Genomic DNA, 12,343 nt, shown 5'->3' on the forward strand with positions numbered 1-12,343 from the left:
CTTCAATAGAGAAGCACGAAAAACTCATCTGTAGAGACCGTAAAAAAGAGTCTATCATCACGAAGTTGCCGCAAGTCTCGGCTGTTTCGACGGTGTCCCAATTCCATTATCAGCCCACAGCTGCCTTGAGCATGTGTTGAGCACCAGCTTCCTCATGTACATCTCACGGCTACAGACGAATACAGACTTGGGTAATCTGCGTCCCATCATCCAACTGTGGGATAAATGCATAGAGTGAGGTGGATAAGTTTAAGAATTTGTAAATTTTACAATAAATTGTATATTTCTAATACTTATCCTATCTCACACGATCTGTGCCCACCCATCGGACCCGCATCACAGTTACACTAGCCTGTCAGCTCCAAGAAAAAGAATGATGAGGCAGTCAATGGACAAGATCGAGGACAGCATGCTGCACATGATGCAGGTGCATGAGGGTGCATGACCTAGATACTGGGGTGGTCGTCATGCTGATGCATGGGTGACTTAGCAAATGAAGCATAGAAGCTGGAAACTTTGTTCAAGAACATTTCCACACAAGGGATCGAAAGAAGAAGGAGAGTGCATAGAGTGAGATAGGATAAGTATTTCCAATATACAATTTATTGTAAAATTGTATATTTTAAGACTTCAAAATATGATAAAAGCCAGTGACACAAGACATAACTTTTTAGCTCATCATCCAGCGCTTGATGGCAGCTTCTGCTATGTCACCAGCTTCAGCCCTGAATATGTATACTGGATGGTCTGTCATTACCACATGCCATGCTGCTACAGGCTAGTGTCAATTGTGGCTTGATGAAAGTCCCAAGTAAATCAGATGCTGACAAGCAAGGTCACAGGATCAATGTTTAGACCACGTTGTTGTGACATGGAAGCTTATCAACATGATCAAGACGTAATAAGTGCATGTGACAGTTATTGATTATTCTACATCAGTGCTATAGTGAGGCTAAAAAGAGCATGCAGTGTTCCCGCTGGCTTTTGAAACTCTCCACAAATATATATTTAACCTTGGAGCAAAGTGAATTGTTATTTCCTTGCACTAAATATATACAAGGTATTCAAGGTACCCTGATGGTAACAGACAACTTTAATATTGACGATGTTTGTTCAACAGCAAAGATTTATTTATTTGCCGGTCAACAGGGACTGGCAGTCACATGAATTATCTGTCCAAGTATCAACGCGTGTCGGTCCGACGTTGAATAATGAACAATTTGCATACTCGTATATGCAAGAGGCCGACTTATGGTTCTCAGTAGGAAGTGACAACTTGGAGACAATGGCTTGCAGTATATACAGTTTTTCTTTATACATGTAGATAGATACATACAAATGACACTATGTGCCAAGTCAGCACATAGTGGTAGTGCTTGTTGTCTTGGTGCCCCTGAGCACCCAGCCTAACCCTAGCTAGGCTAAGGGTAAGACCTTTTTTTCTCCTTTCTGGACCAAGGCTTATATAGCCAAGGTCACCTGACATTTAGTAAGTAATAAATATAAATGTACACAAAAATGGGGATTAACAAATAGGATTAGCATCTAATAAATAAAAGCAATCAAGTGTTTCAAGGCATATAGATGTCATGGCTCCAGGGTAATGAGCCTTTGCAATCAAATGTTCTTCAGACAATGGATGTCGTAAATCAGTCGCTATGACACAAGTCTAATTCTAGAATCTGGTAGTTCGGTAAACAGGAACACTGCTGTTGGCAGATTATTTGGATAATAGAAATAATTGAACAACTCATACTGGCTCTGGGAAACAGAATATAATGCAAAGCCAGATTTCATCACACATGGAAAATAGTCTCATCAGTTCTGTTGTCAGCGACTACCAAGATGACCAAATTAACCCACCTTCAACCATGTCAACATGTTAAACATGTTTGATACAGCTGAACATTGACATATTAAGCAGGGATGCAAATTCATGTTTGCACAAGTAAATGTCAGTTTTTCTAATATTAAAGGTAGCCCAAGGGCTAGTAGAATGTCAGGCTTTTAAAGGGTGTCTGAATTTCAGGCTTTTAAGGGGTGTTATTTCATACTTCACTATATGTGTGACTATTGCTTGTAAAGTTATTCAACTTTCTAGTTTCCCCTATCCTGAAATCTGGTACCTTGGATTCGATTCAGGTGTACCTGGTTGCTTTCAATTTTCTTTTCATCTGTCGATATATGACTTTATAAAAATCATACTGAGATATTGCAACCCCAGGTGGTACCAATATCTGGCCTGGTTCATGGACTATATATGTTATCATTGTTTGGGATAATAATGTTTCAGTTGAAGTTTCATCCCTGTTACCATGGTAACACCACAATGGCACAAAAGTTTGTGTTTTTAGTGATTTGTTGTATTTGTTCCTTTTGAATGGACCTAACATGAGGAATATGCTTAAAGGTGCAAAATCTGAATTGTTTTGTTTTCAGTTGTGTTTTATCTGTGTCCTAAGTTTCTCTGCATAAGTCATTGTTTATTGATGTCGCAGAGGCTGTCACCATTGAGCTGGAGTGGGAAAACTTCATCATGCAATCTTACAGCTGACAAAAGTCCATGTGACATTGCCATCTTTCCTTGGTGTATAAATATTCATACTATATCCAGCTGTTGTGGGTTTCCTGGAGACTGATTCAAGTCTAATGACTATTTAAGGAGTGATGCCTATTAAGTCTTTGTGTCAGGTTCGTGTAGAGGCAGGTCCCTTGGGTGTAATCTTAGTAATACACAGGGCGTTTTATCCTACATTTGGAGAATGTGATGCAGGTGCCTGTGTCACAAGATTAACTGCCTGTCAATACCTGATTCAAGCAATGTCAATACCTGATTCAAACACCTATCAACATGATCAATAACTGAAAAAGTGGTTCACATATGTCAATACCTGATTTAAGCATGGTCAATACCTGAATAACGGATCACACATGGAGTGGAAACAGCTATATTTTATTGGCACTGTACACATGGTATGCCATATGTCTTTTTCCTCTGTGTGTCAGTGAGACTGCTTATGATTTGCAGCAAAGAAGCTATTAGACCAAAATGTCTCATGTTGATCTTTACTTTTACATGAAGCCCAGTTTCGATGTTCTTCTTGCAGACCTGCAAACTTTGGCCTTTTGTATTACCTGGTGTCAGTATTTGTCTTAGAAACCATTGGTTTGCAACTTTACCATGTTTAGGTACTAATCAGAAGTCCAAGACAAGTAAAATTTCCTTCAGTCTTGTTAATGTGTGATAATATGCCTTTTACTTGTGACAAGCCATTGGTGATGATTGATGTAAGGTGTAAAACGGGGGGAAACGAAGGGGGAAGTCAACCAGGTTGCTGAACTAAAGCTGATGGTGTACTGCTGGATCAATGGTCTTTGAATCACATGTCAAACATTTACTTCCTTGCTGTTTCAATAAAATATCATGCCTTATTCATCTTTAATCTACAATTTCCCTGTGTGGATTACTAAATGGTAAATTTTATGTCTCCTTCCCAACTTAGAGTTATTCCCTCTAGATCTAGTTTCAGCGGAGACATATGGTAAATAACTGGAAAATGACATGTTACATAGTTAATTTGAGTGACAAAATTACAGTTGGTATGTTACAAATCAAATGCCAACAGTTTAGCAATTCAAGTAGGGAACATAAGGAACGTACTTTACATGTTAGTGGGGTACATTGAAAATAATAGAATGTGTCTCAGCCAATCAGTATCATATGCAAGGTAAGAAAATAATGTATGTCCCACTGACTCCTTCGTTTGCTTTGTTTCAGTGCTGAACGACATCGTACAGACAATGTTCAACAAGCGCTTCATGGAGGAGCTGTTCAAGGCACAGACGTTGTACTCCAAGAAGGCCATGAGGACGGTGTTCGACAGACTGGCTCATGCTTCCATCATGAGGCTCAATGCCGCCAGCATGGACAAGGTCAGTGTCGTACATTTACATCAAGGATCATGCAGTGAAAAGTTTTTTTCCACACCATATCTTCATAAATGTTTGTCGCATGCCAAATAGCACAATGATATAAAAATAACACAACTTAGAAGCAATTAGGCCTAGGCATCCTCCACATTTCCGTAAACCAACACTAGCCCATGAATCCATTTTCTTGATTCTTGGGGGCGAAATGATTCAGCATGGTCATGGTACGATGCGTATCACAATACATACATATCGCGATACAATATGTAACGTGATACGCATATTTATATCAGATCAAGTGGAAACTTCTTGAGTGAATAATTTTCACAACAGGTTTAAGCAGGGGTCCGGAAAATTTAAAATCCCAATCGGACATTTGTATTTAGGCCGTGCCCCCTTCAAATAGCATATTTTCGTACGACTTTTCACACACATTACAAGTTGTTAGGTACAGTGTTCCCTCGTTATTGAGCGCTTCGGTTATAGCGCGGTAAAGCATGGCTCCCAAAATTTACTAACATTTTTAGTAAACTCAAGTTTTCCAATGACACAATGTTTTCCCCCTTCTCAGAAAACATTATCAGCTGATCCCCGCGATCACGTAACACCGGAAATACAAGTCAACAAATCCAAACTGAAGAACGCAATTTAATCCTTTCATTATAATATCTGGTAATAAAAAAATTTGTTCACTGTTTATCTGGACTAGAGTTTGCAATATATTTTATTAATATTATTTTTTACTTATCCTGCATTACTCCTTAATGCATTCACTGCTTACCTTGCGACAAAAAAACCTGGGACAGCTAACCGGCGATGGTCCTTGGGTGAATGGCTCTGTTCGTAATCCCACTTTTACATCCCACCGTCGCTGTCCCTGTGACGTCACGTGACCAAAGGTCAACTCTTCACATCACTGCCTGTCGCGACATAGCTAGGACGTTTCCAGCGGAGCTCTCGTTTTTTGGATTTATTTAGACCTTCCAATTCGTCTACCATTCTAAAATTCTTCTGCGATGGGTGATGTATACCTTTCATATTACTTTCAACATGTTGTGAAGTTGTATTTGATGTTTTGAGGCGGAAAAAAAGACGTGTCTTTTTTCTTTTTTTTCCCCGCCACGTGCTATCTGTTCCTTGCCATTTTGAATTGTGTTACAATTGTTTGCTTGGTAAAGGTAGTCAATTGTTTACAATTATCGGCTAGGTATGTATAGCGTATTTCATATGTTGTTTTCAATACTACTAGCTTTGGCGGTTCATTGAGTTGTGTATATTCAAGCATTTATACACTTTCAACTCGTTCCAAAATTTGCCAAGAAATTATCTACGGCAGTAAATTCCAGTCCCGTTTTCTTCTAGTATATTATTGCGTAACTTATGCTTGCGCGTTGTACTAATTGTCGTGGAAAAAAATCTATTAAAGATCCTCACCCACGTTGTTTGTCGTGTACACAAATTTGTGCACCAAATTCTAAATGTGTTTTTTGTAGTAACCTCTCTCCAACGAGTTTCGCGAGGTATAGGCAAGTTACTTACGAACGTATTTTGCAGCAATCACGTCGTGAGAAAAGGAAAATGTCTCTATAGCTATCGCGAATGAGCGAGGGACAGGATTCGATCATTACGACGCAACCTTTATCTATGAGGGATAATAGGTCGGCTGTAACTGTCACTGCGGAGGTGCACATGCCACCGGAATCTTCTCTCCCGGAGAATGTTGGGAGTATTATAATTGCACCTAATTTGGAGAATTCTACATCTGTTACGTCTGCAGACAGTGCGCCAGCGTCTCAAGATGCGTTGTCGGGGGTAGCGATCAGGCAAGTCAGGCAACTACAGGCCTAGACGTGAGTCGCTTAAGGAAGGACAGGTGCAAGATTCTTTTCGTGGCAAAGGGCGTGGCAGAGGAAAACCCCAGGGTTCTTATCAATCCTGACGTGGTAAATACCACAGTAAGGGAGGTGATAGGAGGGGCAAACATTGAAATGTTAGACAGTCACGACTGGGATCTCCTACCCCCAGTCGTCCCAATTGTCGATACCCCCGTAGGCGGGAGACTGAATCTGTTTTGGAAGAACTGGAGCATCCTCAGGGACGATTATGTTCTCAACATTCTACGCCACGGTTACCAACTAGACATAGAGGTTTTTCCTCCGTTGACCACGGCACCCATTCCGGGGAATTATCCAAGGAAGCAACATGTCCTTTTAAAGGCCAACATAGACTTACTATTGGAGAAAAGAGCCGTAGAGATTATACACACCCCAGCGCTAACTCCGGGATTTTATTCTCACATCTTCCTGGTACCCAAGAAGGGCTCAGACAAGATGAGAATGATACACAATCTCTCTGTTTTCAACGAGCTCTATCTGAAGCGTCAACCCTATTTCCGCCTCATTACATTGAGACTACTCAGAACCAGCATAAAAGCGTTCGATTCCTTGATCAGTATCGATCTACAGGATGCATATCTGCACATACCGATTCATCCCAAAGATCGCAGATTCCTCAGGTTCCAGTTCAATGGGGTCCACTACCAGTGGGCAGTACTCCCATTTGGCATTTCAGTGGCCCCGTGGCTATTTACACGAATAATGAAGCCCATAACTGTGTTTCTACAGCTGGGGAACATTTGGTTCCAGTCGTACATAGACGACTGTCTCCTGTGTCATCAACACACACCGACGTTAGTATTGGCCAGAATTCACCAGAAGACTACTATATCAACTGGGTTGGATAGTCAACGAGGCGAAATCGGAGTTAACTCCATCATTTTGACTCCAGTTCATAGGAGGACTATTTCAAACAGATCAGAACCTGCTGTCGGTCCCCAGGGACAGATGGCACAAGATTTTACGCCTCCTGTCACCTGCTCTTTGTCAACCACGCACACTTCACCAATGGCAAGTGTTGCTAGGGTTACTCACCTCAGCCCAGGACCTAACCAACAGAGGCCGATTACAGTTACGCCCAATACAACAATTCCTGAATCCCTACATCAGGAGTCAGGATCCACTCAGGGCCATCATGCTACCAACGCATTTGAGACCTTATCTCCGTTGGTGGACGATAGAGTCGAATGTCTTAGGAGGAATCTCTTTATCAGGGTTGTCCCCGAATCTACACCTATTCGCAGACGCCTCCCTTCAGGGGTGGGGTGCTCACCTACAAGACCAGACAGTCTCAGGGCTATGGTCAAGCGCTCATCGGAAATGGCACATAAACAAATTGGAGTTGGAAGCCGTAATTCTAGCCATATCCCATTGGCAGAATCAACTACAATCAACCCAACTCTCCATATCCACAAACAACAGCACTGTGGTGGGGTGCCTGCGCAATCAGGGAACAACACACTCCAACTCGCTACTTCAACAGACATTCAGGTTTTTCCATCTAGTGGATCGGCTGCAACTACAGTTCATAGTTCAGCACATCCCCGGATGTCGAAACATTCTGGCCGATGCTCTATCACGCCCAGACAGGGTAGCACCCACCGAGTGGAAACTTCACACAGAAGCATTCCAATAATTGGTTCGGAAGTTCGGGCAACCAAACATCGACCTGTTTGCAACTTGCCAAAACCACCAACTTTTGACATATGTCTCCCCGTTACTAGATCCGAGGGCTTGGGCGGTGGACGCATTCAGCATTCCTTGGGAAGGAATAAAGGCGTATGCATTTCCACCACCAGTTCTACTTCCCAGGGTAATACAAAAGATCCAAGAGACAAGAACACTTGCTCTGACTTTGGTCGCGCCCTGGTGGCCAGCGAGAGGGTGGTTCGTCGAGCTCAGGAAGCTAGCAGGAAACGATCCACTACCCCTTCCAAAGTGGTCCAACCTACTTATCCACCCTCACAGCAAATTGCCTCATCCAACACCAGACAAATTTCGTCTGCACAGTTGGTTCGTCTTAAAAAGGCATTAAGTGCAAAAGGCTATTCGGCTCGGGCAGCAAAAGCTATAACCTTAGCTCATCGTCCCTTTACTAGAAGCCTTTACGATTATAAGTGGGGATCGTTTGAAACTTTTTGCAAGGCAAAAGGTCAAGATCCTACTACGGCGTCACCTCAGTTTTTAGCTGAATACCTCCTACATCTGCGTACCCAGAGACACTTGAAAGGTAGCACCATTACCACGTACTTGGTTGCACTTAACTCAGTGTTGGCTGTTCCGGATAATCGTAAGATTACTAAGATCCCGGAACAACAGGCCTTATTACGCTCATTCAGGCTTGAGGATCAGAAGACCAAGTTCCGCCCACCTGCGTGGGATCTGAACGTGGTACTTCGAGGTTTGCGAGGACCCCCATTTGAGCCCCTCAATGCATCCTCCTTTTATGACCTCACCAAGAAAACAATGTTTCTCTTGGCATTAGCCACAGCGGCACGGGTGAGCGAATTACATGCAATCGACATCACCCGGGTTCGTTTTGAGCATGGGACGCACGGAGCGGTACATCTAGGGTTGTGCTGGGATTTTATTGCCAAAAATCAATTACCAGGCCAACCTGATCGTTCCTTCACCATTCCACCAATCTCGACGATTGTGGGCAGTGAGGATGAGGGTGAACTTCTATTATGTCCGGTACGGGCACTGCGAATTTTCATCTGCCGTTCCAAGACTAGGCGTGGTTCGAGGAAGCGGTTATTTATACCCGTATCTACTACATCCACGACCGAGGTCAGTCGCAACACCATATCCTTATGGTTACACGCAGTCATCCTTCAGGCCTATTCGATCGCCAATTTGGATCCACCAAGAGCGAATAATCCTCATGAGATCAGGGCATTAGCCTTTACCATGGCCTTACACAGCAATTGTACTATCAAGACAATCATGGAAGGATGTTTTTGGAGGTCTGACACAGTTTTCGCTAGTCATTATCTTCGCGATGTGACTCTCGAGGACATTGAAGGTGTACGGAGTTTTGGGCCGTTGGTTGTAGCTCAGCAAGTTACCAACCCTCGACGCAAATAATGTACGCACCCTATACAGAGCCTTTTCCTGTTCGGTGTAATCGATCAGATTTCGCCAGAGGAAGACAAGTTATTGTCATCAGGGCTATAATTATATAGTAAGTAAAGATTTGGCTGAGCAGCTCGTTGTCTTTATTACTAAAATGTATAGGGAACTATTCTTTAATTCCCATGTGCAATTGTTTGCCACATTGTAATACCCTACCATATTAGCGTTTTCTCTCAACTTTTCCGCTTAACGGTTTACTGACCAATCTGTGTCATGTTGTCAGGATGTGAATTATTGAGGTTTCTGTATTGTGACGATTTCCCACCTCCATACCGTCCGATACAGATGCATTAAGGAGTAATGCAGGATAAGTAAAAAATTTAGTAAAATCTAAATATTTTTTACATTTGTATACTTATCCTGCATTACTACGTTTAAGGCCCACCCGTCGCAGACTTGCCTCCCCACTTTGGCTTCAGAAACCTCAAAAGTATGTTTTTTAAGCTCGGGCGACAGGCAGTGATGTGAAGAGTTGACCTTTGGTCACGTGAGGTCACAGGGACAGCGACGGTGGGATGTAAAAGTGGGATTACGGAACAGAGCCATTCACCCAAGGACCATCGCCGGTTAGCTGTCCCAGTTTTTTTTGTCGCAAGGTAAGCAGTGAATGCATTAAGGAGTAATGCAGGATAAGTATACAAATGTAAAAAATATTTAGATTTTACTAAATTCAATATTTCATTCAATAATTATAATAATGTTTACAATAATTACGGCGAAATCGTTATGTTTTATATCAAATTTCATACTTTTATTGACCAAGTTTGTTATGCCTGTTTATTCACCTGAAGTCGTTGAAGGGATACGATAACGCTCATCAATTACTTGGACCCCGAAGGTAGCGTTGTTTGTTTTTTGAAATGTCCGGACAGAAAAATTTAAATGTCCGGTAAGCAATATTTTAAATCGGACATTTGAGATTCCCAATCGGACATGTCCGGCGCATATGACCGTTTCCGGACCCCTGGGTTTAAGAGGAAAACCTAGCTGTGAACACGTTTTAGTGGCTATTTTTAAGTTGTGAACATGAAACCATAAAAACAACACACTTTGCAATATTTGACTACCCAAAACGCTGGGGGTGGGGGTCATTAAACAAGAAGTAAATAATTTATTTTAGCAAGTGTTTTGTCTTGCATTGGTACAGACAAAAACGTATCGTGTATTGTATCTTCGCATGAAAACTCATGATGCACTGGTGCACCAATGTGTCGTGTCACCCATAGTGATTCTCGCGATGTCAGATTATCCACGCGAATGGTTCCAGGGGTTAATGCAGGTTTACCGAAAAGCGAGCCCTGGAGATATATATTGGGTGAGTCCTAGGTAGGTGCATGAATTATTGATAGTCATAAGACATTTTCAAACATACATTTGTATTTGAAATTTGTGAATTCTGCTCATTAGAAAATCTAAACTTGTTAGGAATAATCATCATATTCGCTTGTGAAGAACCCTATGTTAAGGATACTTGTTTTTTGTCTGTTATAAATTGCTTGTAGGCTTGTAATAATTGTTCATAGCTGGTGACCTTACTTAATTCTATCCATAATGTTTGTTGTTTGACATTTCCAGCTGTATGACCTGATGACAATGGCCTTCAAGTACCAAATCTCCCTGTGTCTCCGTCCCAAGGAAATCCTACTCATCACCTTCAACCACATGGACGCTGTCCGCAACTACGTGGATGGAGATGCCAATGTCCGACAGCAGGTGGAGCATGTATACAGAATGCTGATTGAGGTAAGTTGGTTTGTACACAGGCTGATTGAACACAATCACCATACAGTGACATCCATTTTGCAAGTGAACGTGACGTTTTGACTTTCTGTGCATGTACCAAGCCTCAGTAAGATGATACAACAAATATGTAATGAGGGTTGCTTGTACTTTCAGACCTATGCACCAATGTCTGCTGGAGAGTTTCACCTGGTGAGACAGACACTCCTCAATTTCTTCCAAGACATGCACATAAGGGTGAGTTTGTCTGGCTTTGCTCACTGAGGATGTTCTTGCTGGAAGAGACAGTCATCATCATCATTGATAAAATTTGATGAGCAGCAACAATTAGCATGATGAGTGTTTTAGGTGACTATAGCCACAATAAGAAATTAGGATAAACTATATTTTTAGTTTACTTTCATTTGCCCAACCATTCCAAGAAGATAATACCTTTTTAAATAATAAATGATCCAATTCATTGTATGTAGTCGGTGACAATTGCAAACCTCTTAGAAAGAGAAGTAAATATGTCTACAGACTCTGAAATGTTACATCATCTGTTTGTAGCATCATAATTCCCTGGTCCCACCTAGGAACAAGATTAACAACAGCATTGCTTTCCAGGTTTCTATATTTCTCAAAGACAAAGTACAGAGTAACAATGGACGCTTTGTGCTGCCGACATCTGGACAACTCCCCTGGGGCACAGAGGTGCCCGGCACTATACGGTGAGTACAATACACAAGGTACAGGCACTATACAGTGGGTACAGTACACATGGTACAGGCACTATACGGTGAGTACAATACACATGGTACAGGCACTATACAGTGGGTACAGTACACATGGTACAGGTACTATATGGTGGGTACAATACACATGGTACAGTTACTATATGGTGGGTACAATACACATGGTACAGGCACCATACAGTGGGTACAATACACATGGTACAGGCACTATACAGTGGGTACAATACACATGGTACAGGCACTATACAGTGAGTACAATACACATGGTACAGGCACTATATGGTGAGTACAATACACATGGTACAGGCACTATACAGTGGGTACAATACACATGGTACAGGCACTATATGGTGAGTACAGTACACATGGTACAGGCACTATACAGTGGGTACAATACACATGGTACAGGCACTATACGGTGAGTACAATACACATGGTACAGGCACTATACGGTGAGTACAATACACATGGTACAGGCACTATACAGTGGGTACAATACAAATGGTACAGGCACTATACGGTGGGTACAGTACACATGGTACAGGCACTATACAGTAGGTACAGTACACATGGTACAGGCACTATACAGTGGGTACAGTACACATGGTACAGGCACTATACAGTGGGTACAGTACACATGGTACAGGCACTATACAGTGGGTACAGTACACATGGTACGAGCACTATAAAGTGGGTACAATACACATGGTACAGGCACTATACGGTGGGTACAGTACACATGGTACAGGCACTATACAGTGGGTACAGTACACATGGTACAGGCACTATACGGTGAGTACAATACACATGGTACAGGCACTATACAGTGGGTACAGTACACATGGTACAGGTACTATATGGTGGGTACAATACACATGGTACAGGTACTATATGGTGGGTACAATACAC

At 42.1% G+C, this 12,343-nt stretch overlaps 1 protein-coding gene across 1 annotated transcript in view; it reads left to right on the plus strand.

The window, feature by feature from the left end:
* LOC124116333 (protein OSCP1-like) overlaps positions 1-12,343 on the plus strand; it is a 33,178-nt gene that overhangs the window by 8,910 nt on the left and 11,925 nt on the right. Inside the window, exons 2-5 of the mRNA XM_046477628.2 lie at positions 3,779-3,933; positions 10,536-10,703; positions 10,857-10,937; positions 11,307-11,410. Coding sequence (XP_046333584.1) covers positions 3,779-3,933; positions 10,536-10,703; positions 10,857-10,937; positions 11,307-11,410 — 508 coding nt within the window. The remainder of the gene's footprint in view (positions 1-3,778; positions 3,934-10,535; positions 10,704-10,856; positions 10,938-11,306; positions 11,411-12,343) is intronic.

The sequence above is a fragment of the Haliotis rufescens genome, unplaced genomic scaffold (genome assembly GCF_023055435.1).
Source record: "Haliotis rufescens isolate VD_foot unplaced genomic scaffold, xgHalRufe1.0.p SCAF_5, whole genome shotgun sequence".
Classification (NCBI taxonomy): domain Eukaryota; kingdom Metazoa; phylum Mollusca; class Gastropoda; order Lepetellida; family Haliotidae; genus Haliotis; species Haliotis rufescens.